Consider the following 27,093-nt stretch of genomic DNA (forward strand, 5'->3'; position numbering starts at 1 on the left):
GCAATACCCCTGCCCACTCCTCCTGCTGGGGACCTCTCACCAACTTTCTGCAGACCACCTTTATGTGTGTTCCTGTCTTTGTGCACCTCTGTGGTCCTGAGAGTCCATGAACCCAGCTACTCCTCGACACATTTTCCTCTGTGAGGATGGACTGGCTCCTCAGGTATGCATTCTGATTTGGACCCTGGGAATCCGAGTAAAGTGGATTCTCAGCCAGCTAGAACCCATACCTCTGGGGTCACAACCGGGCTCAACAAAGGAAAGCTGAGTCCACAACATGAGGGAATCACCACATCATTGGACACAGAGGGAGTTCTTGGACCACAGGTCCTCAGACAATATGCTGTCTGAACCAGCTCAGAGGTGACAAACTAATCCACCATATACCTGGTTGACAATGATCCCATAAACCACAAACCATCCAAAACAGCAGAATATAAAGAATTTCAGTCCCTAAACAGAGCACCAGGAACCTGAAGCCTGGGAGCTCTCTGATCCTATTTGACACTGAGCAGGTGATTCACATAGATATGGGGTGGACAAGGAGCCCTCACACCACAAGCTGGCCAGGCCAGTGTGACACCAGGCAAGTGAGTCCAAAGAATACGAGGCTTGCCAAGTGCCAAGAAACCACAAGTCTTGCATCCCAGCTCAGCATTGAGAATAAACTCAACTGAACTGCAGGCTCACCATGTGGCTTTTCCCTTGGAGACCAAGAAAGGATCTCTGAGGTAGGCTAAGCAGAGCCCTGGACAGAGGGAGCGCTATGTACCCTTGGACCTGAGACTGTCAACCCAGCTCAGGATGTTGCCAAGAACTCACCTAGAAAATGTGATCACCATGTGCAGGTGGACCTGAGCCCTGTTCCACTGCTCTGCATTCAGCCAGAAGTTACCTGGACAGTGGCCTCTCCTCGTGCCCTTGGGCCTGGAGACCAACATCTCAACTCTATGCTGGGCTAAGCAGACACCTGCGCAGAGAACTCACCATGTGACAGTGGACCTCAAGTACAACAAAGCAGCTCTGTGCTACGCCAAGCAGGCACCTAAACAGCAGGCTCACCATGTGCTCTAGGACCTGCAGTCCAAAAATACATCTCTGTGTTATGCCAAGCAGGCACCTGGGCAGACGTCTCACAATGTGCCTTTGGACCTGGAGACCAAAACACAGCTCCGCATCTGGCCATGGAGACACCTAGATGAAGGGATCACCATGTGCCCTTAGCCATGGAGACCAACAACACATCTCTGCGAGGCCAAGCAGTCACCTGGACAGAGGTCTCATAATATATTTTGGACCTGGAGACCAGGAAGTTCAGACCTGTGCTAGGCCAAGCAACCTGGACAGAGGTATTACAATGTGTTCATGGACCTGTAGACCAACAACTCAGCTCTGTGTTAGGCAAAGCAGGCACCAACATATCACTCTTGTACCTAGAGACCAAAATCCAAGCTCTGTGCTAATCCAAGGACACACCTAGACAAGGGATCAACATGTGCTCTTGGAACAGGAGACCAACAACTCAGCTCTGTGCTGGCCAAACAGTCACCTGCACAGTGGTCTCGCCACGTGCCCTAGGATGTAGATCCTTCCTTCCCCATGAATATTGGGGACCAGGTGCCCCTTCTTTTCACTACATCTGTATCTTTGGGGTAAATATCCAGAATTGCAATTGCTGGGTTTAAAGGTTAGATCTATATTTTTTATTATGTTCATTCAGCCAAATATAGTACATCATTTGTTTTTGATGTAGTGTTTAAGGGTTCATAAGTTGCATATAATACCCAGTGTTCAAAATAACACATGCCCTCCTTAAAACCTATCACCTGGCTACAACATCCCCCACCCTCTTCCTCTGTGTAACCCTCAGTTTGTTTCCCAGAGTCCAGAATATCATGGTTCATCTCCCTCCCTGATTTCTTCCCCTTCAGGTTCCTTCTCTTCCCCTATGTTCCTCTGTGCTATTCCTTAGGTTGCACCTATGAGTGAAAACATATAATAATTGTCTTACTCTGTTGTCTTATTTCATTTAGCCTAACCTCCTCCAGTTACATCCTTGTAGATGCAAATGGTCGGTAATCATCCATTCTGATACCTGAATAATATCCCGTTGTATATATGGCCCACATCTTCTATATCCATTCATCGGTTGAAGGGCATCTTGGCTCCTTTTACATTTTGGCTCCTGGGGACATTGCTGTTATGAATATTGAGATGCATATGCCTCTTCTTTTCACTACCTATGTATCTTTGGGGTAAATACCTAATATTACAAATGCTAGGTCATAGGTTAGGTCTCTTTTTTTTAAGATTTCTTATTCATTTGAGACATAGAGATACAGAGAGAGAGCATGAACGGGAGGAGAGGCAGAGGGAGAAGGAGAAGCAGGCTCCCCGCTGAGCCAGGAGCCTGATGCGTGGCTCGATCCCAGGACCCTGGGATCACAATCCGACCGAAAGCAGATGCTTAACCATCTGAGCCACCCACGTGCCCCAGTTAGCTCTATTGTTAATGCCTTTAGGAATCTCCATATAGTTTTCCAGAGTTGCTGTTCCAGCTTGCGTTCCCACCAACAATGTAAGCGGGGTTCCCCTTTTCCACATCCTCACCAACATTGTTTGTTTCCTATGTTGCCAGTTTTTGCCGTCCTAACTGGTGTAAGGTGGTATCTCATTGTTGGATTTGATATGAATTTCTCCCATGGCTACGGATTTTGAACATTTTTTTCATGTGTCTGTTAGCCATTTGTACATCTTCTTTGGAGAAGTGTCTGTTCATGTCTTCTGGCCATTTGTTGACTGGATTATTTGTTTTTTGGGTGTTGAGTTTGAGAAGTTCTTTATAGATCTTAGATACTCGCCCTTTATCCATAATGTCATTTGTAAATATCTGTCCCATTCTGTTGGTTGCCTCTCAATTTTGTTGATTGTTTCCTTTGCTGTGCAGAAGCTTTTTATCTTAATCAAGTCCCAAAAGTTCAATTTTTGCTTTTGTTCTCCTTGCCTTTAGAGAAGTGTCTTGAAATTAGTTGCTGGGGCTGTTATTGAAGAAGTTACTACCTACGTTCTCCTCAAGAATTTTGATGGAATCCTGTCTCAAATTGAGGTCTTTCATCCATTTTGATTTATCTTTGTGTATGATATAAGAAAATGGTCCAGTTTCAGTCTTCTGCATGTGACTGCACAATTTTTCCAGTGCCAATTATTGAGGAGACTGTCTTTTTTTTTTTTCCACTGGCTATTTTCTGTTTTTTTGAAGATTAGTTGACCTTAGAGTTGAGGGTTCATTTTCGGGCTCTGTTCTGTTCCATTGATCTATGTGTCTATTTTTGTGCTAGTACCATGCTGTCTTGGTATCACAGGCTTTCAGTGTAGCCTGAAGTCAGGGAACATGATACCCCAAGCTTTGATTTTCATTTTCAAAAATCCCCTGGTGAATTGAAATCTTTTCCGGTTCTATACAAATTTTAGGATATTTGTTTGAGCTCTGTGAAAAATGCCAATTATATTTCCATAGGGATTATTTGAATGTGTAGACTTCTCTGGGCAACACAGATATTTTAATCATGTTTATTTTTCCAATCCATAATCATGGAATATTTTTCCATTTATTTGTGTCTTCCATTATTTCTTTCATAAGTGTCCCATATTTTCTAGAGTATAGATCCTTTACCACTTTGCTTAGGTTTATTCCTAAGGGTCTAATGTTTTTTTTGTGCTATTGTAAATGGACTTGATTCCTTAATTCCTATTTCTTCAGTCACATCGTTTGTGTCTAGAAATCCAACTGATCTCTATGCAATGACTTTGAATCTTGCCAGATTTCTGAATTGCTGGTTGAGTTCTAGCCATGTTGGGGTTGAGTCTTTTGGATTTTCCACACAAATGATCATGTCATATGCAAAGAGAAAGCATTTGACTTAATTTTTGCCAATTTGAATGTCTTTCATTTCTTCTTCTCTGATGGCTGAATTTAGGATTTCTAGTAGTATGTTGAACAATAGCGGTGAGAGTAGACATTTTTCTCACATTCCTCACCTTTAGGAAAATCTCTCAGTTTTCCTCGTTGACAATGATATGTGCTTGGGGATTTCATAGATGGCTTTTATAATGTTTAGTTATGTTCCCACTATGCTTATAATTTGAAGAATTTTAATCAGGAAAGGATGCTGTATTTTGTCAAATGCTTTTTCTGCATCAATACAGAGGTTCATAGGGTTCTTGTCATTTCGTTTTTCATGGGCTCCATCACTTGGATTGCTTTCTGAATGTTTAACCGCCCTTGCATTCCAGGAATAAATCCCACATGGTCGTGGTAAATAATCCTTTTAGTGTACTGTTGGATTATATTGGCTAGGATCTTGTTGAGAACTTTGGCATCCTTGTTCATCAAGGATAATGGTCTGTAAGTCTCGTTTTGATGAGGCCTTTGGATTTGTGATCAAGGTAATGCTGACTTCATGGAACCAGTTTTGAAGTTTTAATTCCATTTCTATTTCTTGAGAAAACTCCAGAAGAAGAGGTATTATTTCATCTTTGAATGTTTGGCAGAATATGCCTTGGATGTTATCTGGCCCTGGACTGTTTTTTTTGTGGGGTGGAGGTTTTCAATTACTGCTTCAATTTCCTTGCTGTTAAGTGGTCTGTACAGATTGTCTATTTTTCCTGTTTCAGTCTTGGAAGTTTATAAGATCCTAGAAAGGTATCCATTTCTTCTGGATTGCTTAATTTGTTGGCATGCCTTTGGTGATAAAAAACTTCTCATAATTTTTCCTTTGACCTTGGTATTAGTTGTGATCTCTCCCCTTTCATTATGATTTTATTAATTTGTGTCCTGTATCTTCCTTTGGAAAAGGCTGGCAAGAAGCTTATCGATCTAATTAATTTTTTCAAGGACCCATCATCTAAATTCATTGATCTGTTCTACTGTTTTTCTCATTTCTATTTGTTTAATATCTATTCTAGTCTTTATTATTTCCATCCTGCTGCATGGTTTACACATTATTTGCGGTTTTTTCCAAAGGCTTTTTAGGTGTAAGTTTACCTTGTGCAATTTGGATTTTTCTAATTTTTTAAGATACGTGTGAATGGCTATGCACTTTCCTCTTAGGACCACCTTTGCTGTATCCCATGGTTTTTTTTTTAAAGATTTTATTTATTTGACAGAGGGAGACACGGTGAGAGAGGGAACACAAGCAGGGGGAGTGGAAGAGGGAGAAGCTGGTTTCCCGCAGAGAAGGGAGCCTGACACGGGGCTCGATTCCAGGACCTTGGGATCATGACTTCAGCCGAAGGCAGACGTTTAATGACTGAGCCACACGGGCACCCCTCCCATGGGTTTTTAAACAATGCGTTTTCATTCTCATCATTTTCAATGAATTATTTATGTTTTTCTTTACTTTCCTGGTTGACCCAATCATTCTTTAGCCGGATGCTTTTTAGCTCCCAAGTGTCTGAGATTCTTCCACATTTCTTCTTTTAGTTGAGTTCCGTTTCAAAGCATTGTGGTCTCAAATATGTCGGGGATAACCTCAATCTTTTGGTCCCACCTGAGACCTGATTTGTTACACAGTATGTGGTCTATTCTGGAGAATGTTCCGTGTGCTCTCGCAAAGAATGAGTATCCTGTTGTTTTAGGATGGAATGATCTGTATATGTCAGGGAAGTCCATGTGGTGCGACGTGTCCTTCCAACTCTTGTTTCTTTGTTGATCTTCTGCTTAGATGATCTGTCCGTTGCTGTAAGTAGAGTGTTAAAATCTCCTACTATTAATATATAATTACCAATGTGTTTCTATATTTGGGTTATTAGTTGGTTTATATAATTTTTTGTTTCCTTGTTCGGGCATAGATATTTACAATTGTTAAATTTTGTTAGGTACACCCTCTAAGTAAGATGTACTGTCCCTCTACATATCTTACTATGGTCTTGGGTTTAATGGGGGTGTCTTTGGATGTAAAATGAGTCTCTTGCAGACAGCATATCGATGGGTCTTCTTTCTTAATCCAATCTGATAGCCTGTGTCTTTTGATTGGGGCATTTAGCCCATTTACATTCAGAGTAACTATTGGAAGATATGAATTTAGTGCCATTGTATTGCCTTTAAGGTGACTATTGCTGGGTATTGTTAGTGTTCCTTTCTTGTCTATGCTGCTTTTAGGCTCTCTCTTTGCTTAGAGGACCCATTTCAATATTTCCTGTAGGGCTGGTTTCATGCTTGCAATTTCCTTTAGTTTTTGTTTGTCCTGGAAGCTTTTTATCTGTCCTTCAATTTTCAATAATAGCCTACCTGGATATAGTATTCTTGGCTGCATATTTTTCTCGTTTAGTGCTCTGAATATATCTTGCCTGTCCTTTTTGGGCTGCCATGTCTCTGTGGATAGGTCTGTTGCCAATCTAATGTTTCTACCATTATAGGTTACGTATCTCTTCTTCCGAGCTGCTTTCATGATTTTCTCTTTGTCTCTGAGACTCATAGTTTTACCGTTAGATATCTAGGTGTTGACATATTTTTATTGATTTTGAGAGGGGTTCTCTGTGCCTCCTGGATTTTGATGCCTGTTTCCTTCCCCAAATTAGCGAAGTTCTCTGCTATTATTTGCTCCCATATACCTTCTGCCCCCTTCTCTCTTTCTTCTTCTTCTGGGATCCCAAATATTCTAATGTTGTTTCGTCTTATGGTATCGCTTATATCTCGAATTCTGCCCTGGTGATCCTGTAGTATTTTCACTCTCTTTTTCTCAGCTTCTTTATTTTACATCATTTTGTCTTCTAGATCACTAATTCTGTCTTCTGCCTCATTCATAATAGCACGTTGCACCCTCATTTTTTATTGCATCTCATTAATAGTTTTTTGACTTTGACTTGGTAAATTTTAGTTCTTTTATTTCTCCAGAAAGAGTTCCCCTAATTATGTCCACGCTTTTTTCACACCCAGCTAGTATCTTTAAAATCATCATTCTGAAATCTAGGTCTGACATCATACAATTGTCCATATGGAGTAGGTTCCTGGCAGTTTGTACTGCGTCTTGTTCTTTTTCTTGAGGTCATTTTTTCTGTCTTGTCATTTGGTCCAGAGGAGAATAGATGAATGAGAGAACAAAACGCTAAAAGGTTACAACATCCCCAGAAAATATTCTCTATACAAATCAGAAAAGACCTGAAACCAGGGGAACATAAAGGGAAAGAAAGAAAAAAGAAAGAGGAGAAAAAAAATGAAAACGATAAAAACAAACAAAAACAGAATAAAACAACAACAAAAAAATACATAACATGATCAAAGATGATAGGCTGGTGCATAGGTCAGTGCCACACAATACATTTTGGGTGTATTTGGGTCTGTTAGAAGAAAGTGCCTCACAAATTGTGAAGAAAGAAAGACTAATAGATGTACAAAATAAGGGTTGATACAATGAAGGGATGGTATATGACAGTAAAAATGAAAAGTATAAAAATATATAAAAGGAATTGATATATGAAGTTGTTTGAAAAGAGAAAGAAGAGGATTTAAATAAAAAAGAAAAAAGAAAAAATGCGGAGAGAATGTGATCAAGCAGGAGACTCGAAGAAAGCCATACACTAGAGATTTAGGGTATATTTTGATCTGTTAGGAGAAAGTGGATCCCAAAATTTTAAAGTGAGAACAACTTATATATATATATATATATATATATATATATATATATATGCCAAAAATAAGGGTAACCACTATGGAGGGACAGAATATAAATCGAAAAATTAAAAAATACAAATTTTTTTTTTTATAAAGGGGACTGATAAAATGTTGGTTGAAAAAGGGAAAAAGAAAATTAAAAAAAAGACAGTAAAAAAAAATGAACTTTGAAAGACTAAAGAATCTTGGTAAAAAACACATGAATTCTGTGTGCAGTATTACCCCAGCCCTGGATTTCTGCCGATCTCATTGATCAGTAAACTTGGTCCTGGCTGGCTGTTCGTGCTGATATACTGGAGGAGGGGCTTGTTGCTGTGGTTTCCAAATGTCTTTGCCCCAGGAGGAATTGTCCCACCACTGCCATGTCCAGGCTAAGTAATCTCCTCGGGGTTGCTCTTGGGAGTTTTTTTTTCCTGCAAGGTTTTGGTACAGCTTTGGAAGATAAGAGTGAAAATGACGGCCTCCCTATCTCCCCCCAGAGGAGCTGAGAACTCAGGGCCCCGCTCCTCAGTGCGCCACCAGAGAAAAGAAGTCAATCACTCCCGTCTCCCCAGTCTCCAGCCACAATCCATGCTCACACAGCCTGTGACCAAGCGCCTCCATCTCTGGCACCCTACCCAGTGTGGAGTCTCCAAACCCAGCAGATCCCTGTGGTGCCATCCCGTGCTGCTCCTCTCAGGGCAGGAAGGGGAGTCGGCCTGTATCTGCCGCTTGTTGGGTCACTGCTGGAGTAGCAGTGGCCCGACTATGTTGACAATCACAGTTTATGACAACCCCGAGCTGAGAGCCCATGCCTCGGCTCTGTCTCTGCAGCCAGCTTGCCTGCTCTGATATCTGGGAGCTCTGCCGCACTCAGGCACCGCTGGTCCCTCTGTGACCCCTGTCCCGTGAGGGTTCCACACACCTCTTAGCCACTGGAGCGACGTCCCTTAGGGGAGCCGACTTCTAAAAGTTCCAATTTTGTGCTCTAAGGCTCTATCACTTGCCAGAAGCGGCCGACGGAGGCCCCCTCCAACACCGTCTATCCTCCCGAATATCGCCTCGGATTCACTTCTCCACATGTCCTGCCTTCCAGAAAGTGGTCGCTATTCTGTTCAGAGAGTTGTTGCTATTCTATTCTTCAATCTCCTTTTGAGTTCATAGGTGTTCAGAATGGTTTGATCCCTATCTAGCTGAATTGCTGAGACCAGATGAAATCCAGGTCGCCTAATCCTCTGCCATCTGGCTCTGCCTCCATACCATGGATACTTTCAAACCACAATGTTTAAAAACTTGAAGTCACCACCAACAAAACATTTGGAATGACCACAAATAATATAATATAATATAATAATATAATTTAATATAATATATAAACATAAATGTGTATATATATATATATATATATATACATACATATATACATTGCATATATATATATTGCTCGGCATACTTTGCTGATATTTTCTCAGAGCCATAGACATCCCTGACCAGCATCAGGAAAATGCGATGACTAATAAGGGGCAGTAGGTACTGTGAGCCAGGCTGCACATCACAATGACAAGGGGATGGTTTCTCATAAATTCCTCATTCAGAAATGATAATTTTAAATAGTCTATTTAATCTAATACCCAAAGTCATACCACGCCCCCACTCCTGGAGATGACCACAATTTTCCAAGCTCCTCTTCTGTCATCGGGGGGTGGGTGCTCAGAATTCAACCCTGGGGCAATAAGTGGGAAACAGAAACTTCCAGGAAGACCTTCATTTGAATGAAGACCCTCTTCGGGTCATGGAGCTGAGTCTACCTCTCATTGCACTGCTTGGCCTCTTGTTTTAAGGTCTTCATCTCTCCCTCCAGGATGGTGCACCTCTTGTTAATGTGGGATGAATGTTTCAGTGCTTAGGGCCTGGCTCTCATTAACAATTTCCTCCCAGCCCCCATCTTCATTTCATGCCTTGAGACTTAATACAAAGTCTTCAAATCACTAGTCTATTTTATTTTCTAGGGCATGGTGTCATTTTCTCCTGAGGAGGAGAACTCCTCAGAAGATGAATAATGCACAAGCAGACGGCCACAAGGACCTCAGTCTGAAGTCAATCCCAGGTGAGTAGGGACTCAAATGTTCACGTCTCTGCAGAGTTGGAAGGCAGCCATTCAGAGGTTTTGGATCAGGCTGTGGTCCCAGTGGCTTTTTAGGCTAATACTAAGCATTACTAGAGGGCTCTTGGTATCAATGCTCCCAGGTGGCCAAGAGACCAGGGGACACATGGGTGTAGTGATGAGCAGGTTCGGAGGTCTCATAGCCTGAGACCAACTGGCAATCCCAGTGTTTGAGTTCCCTGTGCTCTGGGGGGAAGGAACGCTCCAAATCCTAGAGCCCGTGGTGAGCCTGCTGTCCAGGTGCCTGCTTGGCTTAGTGCAGAGCTGTGTTGTTTGTCTCCAGGTCCAAGAGCACATGATGAGACTTCTGTCCATGTGCCTGCTTGCCCTAGCACAGAGCTGAGTTGGTGGTCTCCTTTTCCAAGAGCACTTGTTGATCCCTCTGTCTAGGTGTGTGCTTGGCCTAGCTCAGAGCTTTGATTTTGGGCTCCATTGTACAAGGGCAGATAGTGAGCCTACTGTCAAGGGGCCTGCTTCACCTAACACAGAGCTCCATTGTTGGTCAGCAGTTCCATGAGCACCTCTTGATCCTTCTGTCCAGGTTGCTTGGCTTAGCACAGATCTGGGTTCTTGGTCTCCAGGGCCCAAGGCACATTGTGAGACCTCAATCTAGGTGGTTGTTGCTAGCTCCTTGGTTGGAGCTGTATTTTACTCTCCAGGTCCAAAGGCATATTGGGAGATCTCTGTCCAGGTGCCTGCTTGGCATAGCAAAGAGATGTGTTGTTGGTCTGCAGGTCCTAGAGCACATGGTAAGCCTGCTGTTGATGTGCCTGCAACATGCTGAGCTGGGTTGCTAGTCTCCAGGTCCAAGGGCACATTGTAAGGCCTCTGTCGAGGTGTGTGCTTATCTGATCCCAGAGCTCACTTCTTGGTCTCAAAGTAAGAAGGCACATAGTGAGAATGCTGTCCAGTTGAGTACTTTTCCCAATGCTTAGCTGGGATGCAAGCCTCGTGGTTTCTTGGCACTTGGCAAGCCTCGTGTTCTCTGGCCTCACTTGCCTTGTGCAACACTGGCCTGACCAGTTTGTGGTGTGAGGGCTCCTTGTCCACCCCATATCTATGTGTCTCACCTGCCCAGTGTCAAATGGGTTCTGAGGGCTCCCAGGGTTGAGGTACCTGATGCTTTGTTTGGGGACTGAATTTCTTTAAGTTGTGTGGTTTTTGAGGGGTTGTGGTCTACGGGATCCTGGTCAGCCAGGTGTCTTGGGGATTCATTTGTCCCTTCTGAGCTGGGTCAGATAGCTCATTGTCTGAGGACCTTTGATCCATGGACTCCAACCTTGTCCAATGATGTGGTGATTCCCTCAGGTTGTGGACTCAGCTTTGCTCTGCTGAGCCCAGTTGTGACCCCAGAGGTGTGGGTCCCAGCTGGCTGAGAATCCACTGTACTGTGATTCCCAGTGTCCTTCTCCCACATGCCAAATCAGAATGCATACCTGAGCAGTCAGGCCAACCTCACAGTGGGAAATGGGTCCAGGAGTCACCGGGTATGGGTTCAAGGATGCTCAGGACAACAGAGGGGCACAAATATAAGTGCAAACATGAAGGTGAGGTGCAGAGTGCTGATCATAGGCCTGGGTCAGGAGGAGTGGGCAGGGCTTGCTATGGGCGGGAACAGAGAACAGAGTAGAGAACTCACGGAACAGCAGGAAGAGCTGTGGCCGAAGTGCCATCTCTCTTCTCAGTTTAGCCTCGGCTGTTGCCATACTTTTATAACAGGCCTGTGGCATCCCATGTCCTTCTTCATATGTCACCACCGTGCCCTGGCCAATCACCATGATGCTATCTGGATGACCCCATTTTGTGGCCAATCAATATGCAGTTTGGCTGACAAATGATGAATGGCATTCTCAGTAACCCTTCTGACATCATTGCCTGGAAACCATCTTTTAAAAAAACAGGTTAAGTTTCCTTCAAGATGAAAAAATATTATTTAGGATGTATTTATGGTGAACTTCATGATGACGCTGAAAATAGTCAGTACAAAGCTAAATGTCACACACAGAGTCAACATTTACTGAAACACTGTCACCGATATTAATGAAGGCGTGGGCCATTAGACCCAATGAAAGGTCCCACTTGAAGGGTAAGTTGGACAACATGGCACTCTAGCAAATGCTATTTTCAAGTCATCCATCAAAGCTTATATATAATTGTTGAAATTGGTAGATATAGGTTGGGTACATCTTCTTAAAATGAACATAAATTGGGAAAGGATGAAACTGTGTCCCAAATCATTACCTACTTCACAAAAAGACATTCAGCTCTCATAGAATTCGGGCAACAAAATTCAGCCTGTCACCGGGTTCATGGTCTTCATGCCCAGCATCCAATCGGAAAGTACAGAGGGGAAGAGATAAGTTTGTCTCATCCCTCAAATACAACTACATACTTATCAAATCATTCTGAGCACCCAAGAAATCAATCAGAGATCTAAGAATATAAATGCTGCAAGTCAACAAGGAGATAAGGGAGCACAGTTTGGAAGGGAGGATGTGTGGAGACTTGAATCTGCTGTCAGATAGTTGAAGATACAGTGGAGACAAGGGAGTCTGCTTGAGGAAGCTACCACAAAGTATTATAAGCAGCAGGGTGTAAAAACAGATCTTTTTGAGGTCTCAGTAAAGAAGATTTGTTATATATACCCAATGAAATGATACACAGGCACCAAGAATAAAGGATATCTAGCCATTTGCAATGATGTGGATGGAACTAGAGGGTGTTATGCTAATTGAACTTAGTCAGAGAAAGAGAAATACCATATGATTTCACTCATATTGGGAACATAAGAAACAAAACTGATGAAAATACGGGACGGGAAGACAAAATAAAATAAGGTGAAAACAGAGAGGAAGCTAAACTATAAGAAACTCTTAAATATAGGGATGGACCTGAGGGTTGCTTCAGTGGAGGTGGTTGGGGAGAAGGGGTAATTAGGGGATGGGCATTAGGGAGGGCACTAGGAATGAGCATTAGGTGTTATATGCAACTGAGGAATATAACACCCAATGCAACTAAATTCTACCTCTGAAACTATAAAACACACAAACAAACAAAAAAAAGGAATGTCTTCTAGAACCTCCCATGTTTGTTCCCCATAGGCACACCGTAAGTTCCCTTTAATTACTTGTTGAAAATGTGAGCTCAGAATGGAGCTGTCTGGTCTGCAAGCAGATACACAGGGTCTGAAGCTAAAGGGAGAGAAGAGGAATAGGCAGAGAGGTACTCTCTGAAGCCGGGGGGACAGAAAGGCAGCTGGAACCACAGCATGGGTTCCTATCCTAAGCCTTCTTGCCATACACTTGGCAAGCCCATGATGACCCGTTCCTGTGTTAAGGAGAAGCTCAAGAAGAGAACCATTTGGTATGCTAGGGAGTCAGCTTGAGTCCAAGCAGGAGGCTGTTCCTGTCCATGCAATGGCCCTTCCCCTGGGGGTTTGTGAACCACAAACAACTCTGCCCTCGATGTCTCATGCACTGGTTCTGGAACAACACTTAATGGCAAAAGAAAACAGAAGGTCAGGCAACACTGTTGGACATGATATATATGTAGTGTATATTTATATATTATATATATATGTATACAATATGAATATAAATATGTATTTATATATATTATTTTACTCATATCTAAGGTATCAAGAGTGTTTTGTGTGGGCCATGCAATAACTCTGGAGAAATGATCTCTCAGGTAGGTAAGCCAAAATGTGTTGACTTGTTAGAATGTCCCAAGCCTTGCAGACCAATGCTACCCATGTTCCAGGACTGAATGATTTGGAATAACTTCAAAGGGCACAGGTTCAACAGCGATGCACAAACGGGGGCCAAACTCCTGAGTTCCCCAGCTGAGCATGGGCATTGGCATGCAGTGGCTTGGGCTGGATTGTGTCCAATCTTGACCCCAGGAAAAATGCAATGGAAGCTGAAGCCTACCTGGATTCTGGATTATGTAATGTCTAGCTCTTGGGCCGGTCGTTCTCTGGTGGCGATGTCAGGGTTCAGATTCTGCTAGAACAATGTTCACAGAGCACCTTGCTGCGTCAGCTTCAAAACAAGTTGCGTCCATCATGATGTGCATGTGAGTGGGCCTGTTGCAAGGGAAATGGCAACCATATGTGGAAAGCTGTAATAGGAATGCAAACTGGTGGCGCGGTCTCAACTCTTCACTTTCTGCTGGGTCGACATATTCTCAGTTCGGGGTTCCTGTGACTTTGCCACTCATGGATCCGAATAAGGGGCTGCTCAACAGGACACAGGCAGTCTGAAATCTGCCTGTGGGGACAGGTGATAAGCAAGGATCTAGGAAAACCAGCCACTATCAAACCATGTGTTGGCATGCCAACGAATTGAGGAGACCCACGGTGGGAGTGAAGGAGTGAAAGCACCTTAGGAGAAACAAAGAGGAACTGACTGCTCCAAAGAAACATGAAGGGAAACTCCGACAACACATCCTAAGTGCTGGTCCATGAGGTGAATGTTTCCTTTTTGTAAATGACACCTGAAATAGTTGCTGAATTTTGATCGGTTCTCTGCCACCTGAGATCTAACTTGCTTATTTGCAAAGAGGGACTCAAATTCAGTTTTCATTCTGACAGCAGCCATACAATCCTCTCTCTCTATCCCCTTCCCCCAATCTTCCATGGATGACGTCCATGTGTGCCAGCAATCAGGGTGGTCCCTTCTAATTTCTCGAACCCTGGAACATTATCAAGCTTTTGGGGAATGCATGCAGATAGCAGGGTATCTGATGAAAATTTACTCCTTGATGTGCTGGTGGGAGCAATGCCGGTGGAGTCACTTGGGTTCCAGAGTGCTGGCTGGTTCAATGGGCAGGACATGGAGCATGGGACTTATCAATGACCAGATGGCACACCACTTGATGGCCCACCCCCAATTATTTTGACAGCTTCCTGTGGACGCCCTGCCTTCAGTGGTTCAGACCTGTGGCACAAGAGTTCTTCAGGAGGACATCGGGACCACTTGAGCCAATTGCTTACCCTGGGCAGGTGGACGTGCCCTGCCCCTTCTCCTCTGGATGCAAAGTCACTTTCCCACTCCCACTAGTTTTTTCTCAAGGATTACAGCCCTGACATCAAATCATGGTGTTGAGACTCTGGGGACTCTGTGTAGGACTGGACCCAGTGAAGACCCTTCAACAATCGCTTCAGATTTCGATGTCCTCCATGTCCTATATTTGGAACTCGAGTCACCTTTGGCCACCCAAGCTGAGCCTCCTAATTAAATTCCTTTGCCTTGCATTACATTATTTTCTAACTTCTTTTGTTTGTTTACATTTATTTTTTATGTATTGGACTTTCAACATTTTTCATTTGAGTGCTTTCATTTTTCCCTTTCATTTTTATTTTAAATTTATTTAAATTTTGATTTTGTAAGTGTCCTGGTATTTTCAAACTTCCCCCTGACATTTGGGATTATTTAGCCTCTTAGTTTGGTGTCTCAAATCCCTTCGCATCTGTGGAGCACGTTTCCACTGACACCCTGGCAGCTCCCAGGCTGCTTGTGAAACAACACTTGTGGAGCCGGGCAGGGGCCTGAAATCACACAGCTTCGAGAGGAGGCACGTGAGTGGAAATTGCTCGTTGGCCATCTCCATGTATGTGGCAATGGTTGGTCGACAATCTTAGTTGCTTGTGGGCACAAGGGATAAACACCCTTAAAGGAAACGCATGGAGCCTCTGAACGTGCAGTGTTCGGGGCAAGTGGAGATGCTACCAGATCCTGGTGCAATGGAAGCAATGCTATCTGCAGTCTGATATGGATTCAAGCCTCCCTATGTTTCCCAGAGAGAAATAGTCTGTGCTCTGCTGGAGTCCATCATTTTGGGTTTCCACTGGCTCCAGCTGGTGTTCTTTGCTCTTGACTACTCATGACAGGGCCTGCCAAGAGAGATGAGAGCTCTCTAAGGAGAGCACTATTTAAAGACCTGGGAGAAGGAGAAGTCATTTCCAGTAATGTGGGAAGAAGATGAAGAAAATCATATCAGTTCAAAACAAAATAGAAACCGGAAGGGCCATGTTGCATCTCATTCAAAGCTGGGGTGTTTCTGGTGTGTTGGGTAGGTGATCCTGGTGGTGCTGTGTGTGTGTTTCCAAAATGACCAACCCCCTTCTATGAGAAAAGTCCCTTCACTGATTTAAAGGAAGATCTGGTGGAAAAGGCGATGAGTCAAGAATTTCACTGGAGTCCCAGGGCAGGCATTTAGGAACCCGGCCAGTCAAAGGACCAAGAAAGCAAACAACCTACCAATGGTCCAACAGAAAATGGTACACACTGACCCAAATTCTCCTCCTGTATCCTTTTGACCACAGGTCTCTGAAAGTCCATCAGGTGTACTAGAGGGAGACAAGTGGAACCCAGTAGAAATAAGTGGTGAAGGGACCCATTCTCCCAGGACTTGAAGGCAGTCCATTAACAATCGCTAATGGTGGGGGTGGGGGTGTCTGTATATCTGAGTGTTTGCTGGTGTGCACTTGTGTTTCGGTGCCAGAGAAATCAGTGGCTTTAGGTCACGGAAACAGCATCTGCAGAAAGAGAGGGAATGCCTAACCTGGAAGCCCTTGGGTTTCAGCCTTGGCCAGATGGTTCGTGTCTCTCCAATGTCCATTTCTGGCTTGGCTTGTCCAAATGGTGGTTTGTAGCACAAGGAGAGGCATGGGTAGAGGGCTGCAGAGAGGGTGCCCTACAACTTTTCTGGGGGCAGCATCCTCAAAACAGTGTCTTTCAGGAAAGCGTAATCCCCCGAGGTTATCCAAATCCTGAGTCCTGATTGGAGCTGCTCAGGGCAAATTACCATTGGCATGGCTCTGTGTTGCTTTTATAGACTTCTCTGTCCCTACAGTGCAGGTGGTTAACAGGCAGTGCCTGAGGTTGACTCTCACCAAGATTGGGAGCAGCCTTCATGCCCCAAGAGGATGTTTTGCAGACATGTGGGTCCTGTTCTTGATCACTCATTCCCAGGCCAGGGTGCCCCGAGAGCAAGAGGATGAGTTTGAGGGATCCCAAGGGAGGCACAGTTGTGGAGGGTATCCTTGCAGATGAGAGTCCTTGGGGCCACGGCCTCCAAGGCCATGAGCAACAGCCTGCTAGCTGGTGGACTCCTGCCAGCTTCCACGTGGACACCTTCTCTGGCAGGTGATTTCCCAGAGTGGTGGCTCCATTTTGCACACATACCAAGGCCCTGAAAGCTCACTGTTATGGATGGAACGGGCCACCTGTTGACAGGACAGGCTCCAGGGCTTAAGTCCAGACTTGAGACTCCTCTGGCCTGGCTGGCCTTGGACCCCAGTGTGGCTACAGGTCTTTTCTTCCCTCCATGTCCTATGTGCAGCAGTGCCATCCCCCTCCAGAGACCTCCCACACACTCTCAGATCAGACCGCAGTATTCCCACCACTGCAAGTGAGCCGTCCTTCCACGTGTCTTCTCTAGACAGAATGAAAGCCCAGTCTGTCCCAAGGACAGCTCTGCCAAGCACCTTTCAGACATTCTATCCCTCTCTGTTCAGGGAGAGAGACAGACACTTCCACTCTGTCTACCGAAGCTACAGGTTGATGTGTCCATAGATCGAACTGGAACAATGATACACTAGGGCAAGAGAGATGTGGAAGCCTTCTAGCACAACTTATATCTATGGAGAGATAAACACGATACACCATGGGTCTGGATGCATGGAGACATGGAGATACAGATATATTAGTGCATATGTGAATGTGGATAGAGATGGAGATCTATTTGGATAGAAGTGACCAAGATAGGAATTCTCTGGTTCCTTCCCCATTGAAACACAGATGTGTTGGACATGGAGGGGGTAGGGCCTCAAATGACCAAATTAACAATCTCTGCTTTCCAAGGGCATGTGGCAAATAGGTAGGGGCAGAATAAAACCCCAAGGGAAAAAAACATGCCAATTCCCACCTTATTCTTCCAAATGTTTTGACCCACGATCCTTTCTGGATGGTCAGTGCCCGTACTCTGAGTTGCATAAGCATGATGCTCTGAGAGTGTGGATATCTGTGTGTGTCCAGTAGTGACAGAAAGTGAGATAAAATGGGAGAGATAGACACAGAGAGACAGAGGTCTGAAGAAATAGAGACAAGGAGAGGTGGCGGAGGCAAAGAGCAGGAAAGGAAGGAAGATTCATTGCCAGCAGAGTAGGATGAGCCTTAGGTATGAAGTTGGCCACTGCTGAGAACAGTGGGGTCAAATACAATGTACATGGACTGTGTGCCACTTGGGTTCAACCTACATCCCTTGGAGGAATGCTTGACCATCAGGCACGGTCAACCAGGCAAAGCTTGATGACCGCCAGGTAGTGTAAGTGCTGCCCCATGAGGTTGTCTGGGCCCAAAGCTGTGAACTGGACTTGGGCATACCAATGGCTTCTACAGCCGGTCCCAGGGCCAGGAAGCATCTCACATCTCTGAAGATTGGCAGGCATGAATGGAGAGGAGGGAAATGGAACAAATCACAACCAAGAGATCACATTGCAGAGGCAAAAATAGATTTATTTGACCAATGGATTGTCCCCTCGAGCTTGCGATTCCAGTATGGATTTCCTCCAAGTTAGCCCTTGCAGTGGAGAGAGGTTACCCTGCTGACAGAAGGCCACCAAGAGGCTGACTGGGAACATCTTTCTTCCTGAGAAGGGAAGGCACACTGTGGGTAGAGAGGCATGCCGATACATACCAACAAAAGAGAAAACAAATGCTAAGGTTGAAGAATGAGACACAGTCGTACCCTTCCTGGAATGCCTGTTGAGAGTGGCTGTGGCCCTTCGTGCTGCCATTTTGTGTTCTTTGGAAAGGCTTCCCCGGGGCAAAGATGCCAGTCAAAGCCCCCAGGGCATCCCAGACATTGGCTGGGAAAGAATCACTCAGAGATGGGAGACTACAGTCATTTCCTGTTTTGCTGGTTCCCAACCTATCCCAGCCAGGATGGATTTATGACCCTGGGCTCTCACGGTCAAGATGTGTAGTGTCCTGTCTTGGTCTACACGTTCATCTCCTGGAGATGGGATGATCTGACTGGGCAGAAGGAAAAGGCATGTGGAGGTGTCCTTCTTCAAACTCTCCCCCTTTCTTGGTTTGGCTGCCATGCCCAGGGTTTCCCAGGCCACAGAGGAACGGGTGATGGCAGGGAAGAGGTCACCTGCGTGTCCTGACAGTGATTTTGATCAGTTAGGTGTCTGGGAGGGTGCCCATAGCCCAGTGCCCACGGTGCATTCAGAGGCTTTGTGGAGCGTGGTGTTCATTGGGAAGGCAATGGAGGCTTGCGCACAGGGCAGAAAGGATAGCCTTCCTCTGTCTTTCCAAGCCATGGATGCTGCTTTGTGCATTGGTCTTCCTCTGGAACATGAACAATGCTGCCTGTTTCTCCTCCTTGCTGACCCGCTAGGACTGCATCTCAGGAAAGGACATCTGAATGAGTGTTGGGTGGGGAGGAAGAGGCCTCCCTGTGCCTAGGCCTGAGGCCATGTGGAGTCATGCAGCATAGCCAGTAGGGCGTGAAACTCCTCCTCACTGAGGGGTGTTTCCAGGGGTCCCAGAGGGTCCTCTTGTGGCAAACACCCACTCAGAAAAGGGTGTGTGTCTTCTTCCATCTCTGTGGCTGTGAAAAGTTCCTCTAAAAAACTTGAGGCTTCTGCAGAGGTTTGGTGCTCTGGGTTGAGTGTAGCAGACAGCCCTGCGGCAGGAAGTGACTGCTGCTGCCAGCCAGGCATCTCAGCATGTGCAGGCTGCAGAACTGACCCATCCTGAGCCTGTCCTGTGCCGATGACAAGCTGGGACCCCTCGGCCGAGCACTGAGTAGTGGAGTTTCTCCCGGCGTGCCCTGCCTCCTTCAACCCTTGGCAAGGATTGTCAGCTAGAGGCTGAGGGTAGTCTTGGAAGGGCAGGGGTGTCATGCCAGTGCGCTCATGTTGCTGCTGGTGTTCCCCTTGGGATGGGGGACAAAGAAGTGCGTGTCGAATGAAGAGACTCCCTACCAGAGTCGGTCCGGTCAAGGAACAGATCCTCAGGCCTTTAGCAGCAGGAAAGTTGTCTCCTCCTTGCCCACCTTGGGTGGGCGGGACCATCATGGCCCCCAAGGCCTGGCTCCCAGGGCCCCCACAGAAAAGTGGAGGGGCAAAGCCCATGCAGGGAACGGGAGTTGTCCCTGCAGGAAAGCCCTGCATGCTTCCCAGAGTATTGGACAGAGCCAGTTGGGGAGAGCTTACAGGGACCCTGGCCAGGAGGCCTGGTTCCACTGGGACTGTCACATAAGGACTGGGTTTGGGGTGTGCTTCCATGTCCTTTACGGGGCCACTTCTGCTCTGCCCTGGGTGCCGAGCTCTTCTGTTCTGGAACCAGACCTGGGACAGAGAAGACATGTCGTGGACATGAGAAGAAGGGATAGATGTCAGCACTCTTTCCCCCCTATGTCCACGTGGGATCTCTCGTGGAGAAGGCCAGGACTCTTGTTCTGAATCTCAGGGTAGCTCTGTCCATACCTTTCACCTGGCCCTTGGAAACTAGGTGAACACCCAGGGAAACTGGACACCTGGCCTGGAGTCCATCCCCCCTTGATAGGCTTGAATGGCAGGCGATCAGCTCTGCTCTGCCTGCTGTTCAGTCCCTACCTTGCCGTCTCTTTGATTGCCAATTGCAGCTTTCTGACCAGCCATTTCAGGAGCCCTGGGACAAAGACATAGCTGACCACCTGCCCCTCCTTCCCCAGGCTACTCCAAGTCCTCCGGAATGCCTCAGGACGTCTCTTAACACCTTTCCCTTCTCTGGTGTCTGATTGGGTGTAACCCGAATGGCAAACCACCAACTCTGACTTGTAGGCCTTCAACTCATGCCTACTGGCCTCAGATCCACATGATAGGTAAGTTTACAAGCACATTTCTTATGGGTCTAGAGGAAGGTATGGGTAGCCAGGAATCCACATCAACAACACTCGCATTCAGATTTGGTTCTCCCTCTCCTCCTTTTGCTACATGGAAAGAAGAGTTTTCAGGATTGAGCATGTTGAGCTTCCCCTGTGTCCAGGGACACGACTTCTCAGAGTACGAGCCCATGAAGGCCCGCTTGAAGCAGGGTCACTGGCTCTTGTCCCAAAGGAGAGGGTTCCAGAGAGTCAGCCTCCATATACCATAAGGACATTTCACAACTCCTATACCAGGAACTACTCTCTGCAGAGCTTTCTCAACCAGGGCACATGGGACCTCTCACCCACCTGCCAATAATCCTTGGGACAATTATCCTGGATGATTAGGTTATCCAGAGAAGGTGTGGTTTGAGGGTAGAATCCATTCCTGCCCTGTGGTCCTGAGGACCAGGACCCTGACAAACAGGTTGCCACACACAGGACAGCAACCCCACTCACACTCAGGAAATTCTGAGGGCCACATGGAGAGTGCTACTAGCTGCTCAAGAGCTGACAGTTTGTGTGATCTCTAGATAGGTGCCAATATTTCTATTTCCCCTCTTTTGTCTGCTCACCATTTCTATATGCATGTACGCTGCCAACTCCCCCCCCGCCCACACACACCATTTGGTTTGGAAATTCTTCCTTGGGCGGTGTCTCACTTGCAAGTTCAAGGCTATCCCCCCATTGCCTGGGCATTTGATCCTGTGGATAGGTCCAAGGAGCCCACTGTTCCCCACCAGTATCCCTTCCACGTTGAAAAACTCATGTGCCACACTCTGAATATGTACCTGAATGCGGGATTCCGGAAGACCTGTGAGGCTGGCCAGGTGTTCCCTGGTAGCAATGCTTGGAAAGCGGTTCTTCTCAAAGGCTTGAAGGAGTATACTGGTTTGGGATGGAGAAATCGATGTCCGTTTTCTCCTGCCATCCTTTGTGAAATGTTCTAAAAAGAGAATAGAGTTAGAAAGGAGGGCTTTGAAACCACTGGCACATCCAGTGTAGAAAGAGATATTGGTGTCCGTCTACATACGTGTGTGTGTGTGTGTGTGTGTGTCTGTGTGTGTGTGTGTGTGTCTGTTCTCACATGCTTCTCCATTTTCTCAATGTCCTCTCCATCCCTGAGTCTTGAGTTCACCATGGACCCATGCACACAAGCCAGTGCTTGAATCTAAGTCTGAGGTGACCCCAGAAGAGGACTCTGTCCTTCCTACATTTTCAGGACAAGAAGATTCAAAGCCTTTCTTGCCCAGAAACAATTCACCCGCCCAAGAGGTGGTGCATGCACAGTGTCCATCTCTGGGAACAGAAAGGCGGCTGGAACAAGTGGTCATGGTTTCCTCTGCTAAGCCGTCTTGGCAAACACATGGAAGCCCATGCATACCCATTCCTGTGTCAAGGAGAAGCTCAAGAAGAGACCCATTTGGTATGATGGGGAGTCACCTTGAGTCCAAGATGGAGGCTGTTCCTGTCCATGTGTTGGCCCTTGCCCTTGGGATTTGGCAGACCCCAATCGGCTCTGCCTTAGCTGTCTCGTGCGCTGGTTCTGGAACCACACCTAAATTGCAAAAGAAGAACCGATGGTCAGGCAACACTGGTGGACATGATCGATCGATCTATCTATCTATCTATCTATCTATCTATCTATCTATCTGTATGCTTTTTTTTCCTCATACATAAGGTCTCATAGTGTTTTGTGTGGACCATGAGATAACTCAGGAAAAATGATCTCTAGGGAAAGTCAGCGAAGATGTGTTGACCTGTTGGAATATCCCAGGCCTGGCCCTCCAATAGTACCTGGGTTCCACGAGTGAATGATTTAGAATGACTTCAAAGGACAGGGGCTTAAAAGAGATGCACATACAGGAGCCAAAGCTTCTGAGCTTCCCAGCTGAGCATGTAGATTGACATGCAGTGGCTTGGACTGATTTTGTCCATGACTTGTCCCCCAGGGAAAATGCAAGTGAAGTTCAAACCTACCTGGATCCTGGATTCTGGAATGTCTAGCTCTCGGGCCAGTCGTTCTCTGGTGGCGATGCCTGGGTACGGGTTCTGTTGGAACAATGCGTGCAGAGCCCCTTGCTGCGTCGGCTTCAAAACAAGCCTCCTCCTTCGGGATCCGCATGGGAGGGAGACTGTTGGTGGAAAATGACAACCATATTAGGAAGGCTTTCATAGGAATGCAAAGCGGTGGTTCGGTCTCAGCTCTTCACTTTCTGCCCTGTGTACACCTTCCAAGGCTGGGGCTTCCTGTGCCTTTGCCATTCATGGATCCAACTAAGGGGCTGCTCGATAGGACAGGCAGTCCACCATCTGCCTATGGGAATGAGTGATAGACACGCATCTAGGGAAATACCAAATGCTATCAAACCATGTGATGGCATGGCAATGAACTGAGGAACCCTGTGGTTGGGATGAAGAGGTAAAAGGACCTTAGGAGAAACAAAGAGGAACCCACTGCTCCTAAAAACCACCAAGGTGAACTCCAACAAAATATCCTAAGTGCTACTCAGTGAGGTGAAACTTCTCTTTTTGTAAATGACACCTGAAATAGGTGCTGAATATTTTCCTGTTCTCTGCCACCTGAGATCTAGCTTGCCTATTTGCAAAAGAGGGAGTCTTGTTGGGAATCCCGGGCACCAACTGCAGTTTTCATTCTAACGGCAGCCATATGCAAGCCTCACTCTATCCATTCCCCCAATCCTCCCTGGATCACAATCCCTCCAGCATGTATGCCGGCAATCGATGTGGTCTCTTTTACTTTCCCGAACCCTGTAAAATTATCAGGGCCTTTGGAAAATGCAAGCAGGGAGCAGGAAATTGGATGGAAACTTACTCTTTGATGTGCTGGTGGGAGCCATGCTGATGGAGTCACTTGGGTTCCAGAGCACTGGCCGGCCGACTGGGTAGGACCCGGATCATGGGACTTATCAATGCCTGGGATGGCCCACCCCTTGAAGTCCCACCCCCATCATTTTGACAGCTTCCTGTGGTAGCTTTGCCTTTAGTGGTTCAGACCTTTGGCGGAAGAGGTCTTCAGGAGGACATCGGGACCACCTGAGCCAAGTATTTGCCCTGGGCAGGTGGACATGCCCCCCCTCACCTCTGGTTGCAATGTGCCTTTCCTAATCCCACTGGCTTTTCTCCGAGATTACAGCTTTGACATCGAATCGTGGTGTTGAGATTCTGGGACTCTGTGTAGGACCGGACCACGTAAAGGCACTTCGATAATCGCTTCAGATTCTGGCATGTATGTGTGCAACTCCAACCACCTTTGGCCACCCACGGCGAGCCTCCTAATTAAGTTCCCTTGTCTTGCATTACATTGTTTTCTAGCTTTCTTTTCTTTGTTTACATTTATTTTTTATGTATTGGAACTTTCATCATTTTTCATTTGAATGTTTTTGTTTTTCCCCTTCATTTTTATATTTTTTTGGTATTACTCTTTTTTATATTGATTTCGTACGTGCCCTGGTATTTTCAACCTTCGCCCCACCAATCAGGACTGTTTAGCTACATATTTTTGTGTCTATCATGCCCTCTACATCTGGGGAACCCAATTCTGATGACATCAAGGCAGCTCCCAGGCATCTTGTGAAGCTATGGGTGTGGAGCCAGGCAGGACACTGAAATCAGTCAGCTTAGATGGGCGGCACGTGAGAGGGAAATTGTGGACTTGGCCATCGCCATGTATGTGGGGTGGTTTGGTCGACACTATTAGTTGCTTGTGGGTTTCCACATGATTGTGTTTGGCAAACCACCTCCTCTGACTCAGAGGCTTTGAACTCTTTCCTCCCAGGCTCACACCCGGCTGGTTCCTCTACTGGCACATCTTTTATGGGCCATGGCGACAGCTTTGCATCTAGAAGTTCCTAATCAACAACACCAGCATTTGGATTTGACTCTCTCTCCTTTGTGGCCGGAAGAAAAGTTTAACTCTCATTGGTAACTTCAACTTCCTCTCTTTCTGAGTGTAAGAGTTGACAGTGGGGATGGGGAGGTGGAGAGCAAGATGGCGGAGGAGTAGGAGACCTGGATTTCGTCTGGTCCCAGGAATTCAGCTGGCGAGGGATCAGACCATTCTGAACATCTACAAACTCAACATGAGATCGAAAAAAAAAAATAGCAACAACTCTTTGATCAGAAAAGCGACCACTTTCTGGAAGGTAGGACATTGTGGAGATTCCACACCGAGGTGGGTGGCAGAGAAAGAAATGCTCGGTCACAGGTCGGGTGAGCACAGGGTGCAGCCAGAGACCAGGGAGGCAGGAGTGAATACTGCTTTCCTCTGGGGGCGCACTGAGGAGTGGGGCCCCCGAGTTCTCGGCTCCTCCGTGGCAGAGATTAGGCGGCTGCCATTTTCACTCTCATCCTCCAAAGCTTTATGGAGAGGCTGCAGGGAACAAAAGCTCCTGAGAGCAAAGCGGAGCAGATTATAAGGCTTGGACCAGTAAAGGCAGGGCAATTCTGCCCCCGGCAAAGACATCTGGGAACCAGGGCAACAGGCCCCTCCCCCAGAAGATCAGCAAGAACAGCCAGCCAAGACCAAGTTTACTGATCAGTGAGAACAGCAGAACTCCAGCCCTAGGGGAATACTGCACATAGAATTCATGGATTTTTTACCATGATTCTTTAGTCTTTCAAAGTTAATTCTTTTTAACTGTCTTTTTTTTCCGTTTTTTCATCCAATATCTTATCAATCCCTTTTTTAAGAAACATTATTATTTTTAATTTTTAGAGTCATGTTCTGTCCCTTCATACTAGTTACCTTTATTTTTGGCTTGTTCTCTCTTGAAAATTTTGAGATACAGTTTCTTCTAATGTCAAATTATACCTTAAATATCTAGTGTATGGCTTTGTTTTAGTCTCCTGCCTGATCACATTCTCTCCCTTTTATTTTCCTTTCTTTTTTTTTTAAATCCTCTACTTTCTTTTCTCAAACAACTTCTTATCTCATCAATTCGTTTTATAAAATTTTTTATAATTATCATCTTTATATATTCCATCCCTTCATCATACCAAACCTCATTTTTACATATATAAGTTTTTCTTTCTTTAAAATTTTGGGGGGACTTTCTTCTAAGAGACCAAAATACAGCTAAAATCTAGTGTGTGGTAATGGTCTTTACAGCAGCTTGACCATATTTGATCATATTCTGTTTTTATCTTTTTCTTTTTTTGTTTCTTTTTCTTTTTTTTAATTTCCCTTTCTTTCCCCCTGGTTTCAGGTCTTTTCTAATTTTTTAGAGTATATTTTCTGAGGACGTTGTTACCCTGTTAGTATTTTGTTCTCTCATTCATCTATTCTCCTAAGACAAAATGACAAGACAGAAAAAAACACCTAAACAAAAAGAAGCAGAGGTAGTACCAACTCCCAGGGACCTACTCAATATGAACATTAGTACGGTATTGGACCTAGAGTTCAGAAACAGGAATTTAAGAATACTATCTGGATCTGAAAAAAGCATGGAATTTATCCTTTCTGGAGAAATAAAAGAACTAAAATTTAACCAAGTCAAACAAAAAGGCTATGAATGAGGTGCAATAAAAAATGGGGGCACTAACTGCTAGGATAAATGAGGCAAAAGAGAGAATCAGTGATATAGAAGACCAAATGTTGTAATATAAAATCTCTGAGAAAAAGACAGATAAACAACTACTGGATCACGAGGGCAGAATTCGAGAGAAAAGCGATACCCTAAGACAAAACAACATTAGAATAATTGGAATCCCAGAAGAAGAAGAAAGAGAGAGAGGTGCAGAAGATATAGTGGAGCAAATTATAGCAGAGAACTTCCTTAATTTGCAGAAGCAAACAGGCACCAATTCCAGGAGGCACAGAGAACCCCCCTCAAAATCAATAAAAATAGGTCACCACCCCGACATCTAATAGTAAAACTTATGAGTCTCAGACAAAGAGATATTCCTCAAAGCAGCTCAGGAGAAGAGATCTGTATAATACAATGGTAGAAACATTAGATTGGCAACAGACCTATCTATAGAGACCTGGCAGTCCAGAAAAGATGGGAATGATATATTCAGGGCACTAAACATAAAAATATGCAATGAAGAATACTATATCCAGCTAGGCTGTCATTGAATGTAGATGAGAGATAAAAAGCTTGCAGGACAACAAGAGCCAAACTGTGGAAAGAGCCAAGATGTCCATCAACAGATGAATGGATAAAGAAGATGTGTATAAATAAAATCTTTAAAAAAAAAACACAAATAATAAATAAAATCTTTAAAAAAATAAGGGGCGCCTGGGTGGCTCAGTTCTTAAGCGTCTGCCTTCAGCTCAGGTCATGATCCCAGGGTCCTGGGATCGAGCCCTGCATCGGGCTCCCTGCTCCTT

At 45.4% G+C, this 27,093-nt stretch overlaps 1 protein-coding gene across 1 annotated transcript; it reads right to left on the minus strand.

The window, feature by feature from the left end:
- Positions 1-19,730: 19,730 nt before the first annotated feature.
- LOC113938927 (double homeobox protein 1-like) lies at positions 19,731-23,687 on the minus strand. The gene is made up of 6 exons (XM_035727696.1): positions 23,575-23,687; positions 22,719-22,873; positions 22,182-22,296; positions 21,530-21,684; positions 20,047-20,181; positions 19,731-19,811 (listed from the first exon to the last, which is right to left on the minus strand). Exons 1-6 carry the CDS (start codon positions 23,597-23,599, stop codon positions 19,731-19,733), a joined length of 666 nt encoding a protein of 221 aa, XP_035583589.1. The 5' UTR covers positions 23,600-23,687.
- Between the last annotated feature and the right edge of the window lie 3,406 nt (positions 23,688-27,093).

The sequence above is a fragment of the Zalophus californianus genome, chromosome 5 (genome assembly GCF_009762305.2).
Source record: "Zalophus californianus isolate mZalCal1 chromosome 5, mZalCal1.pri.v2, whole genome shotgun sequence".
In the NCBI taxonomy this organism is placed as follows: Eukaryota; Metazoa; Chordata; class Mammalia; order Carnivora; family Otariidae; genus Zalophus; species Zalophus californianus.

Coding starts and splice junctions, on each gene's coding strand:
- LOC113938927 (XM_035727696.1), bottom strand. CDS start 23,599: ATGGCTCCCACCAGCACATCAAAGA. Junction 22,874..23,574: donor TCCCACCAGCACATCAAAGA/GTAAGTTTCCAT, acceptor TTCCACCAACAG/TCTCCCTCCCATGCGGATCC. Junction 22,297..22,718: donor TTCCAGAATCCAGGATCCAG/GTAGGTTTGAAC, acceptor TTTGCAATTTAG/GTGTGGTTCCAGAACCAGCG.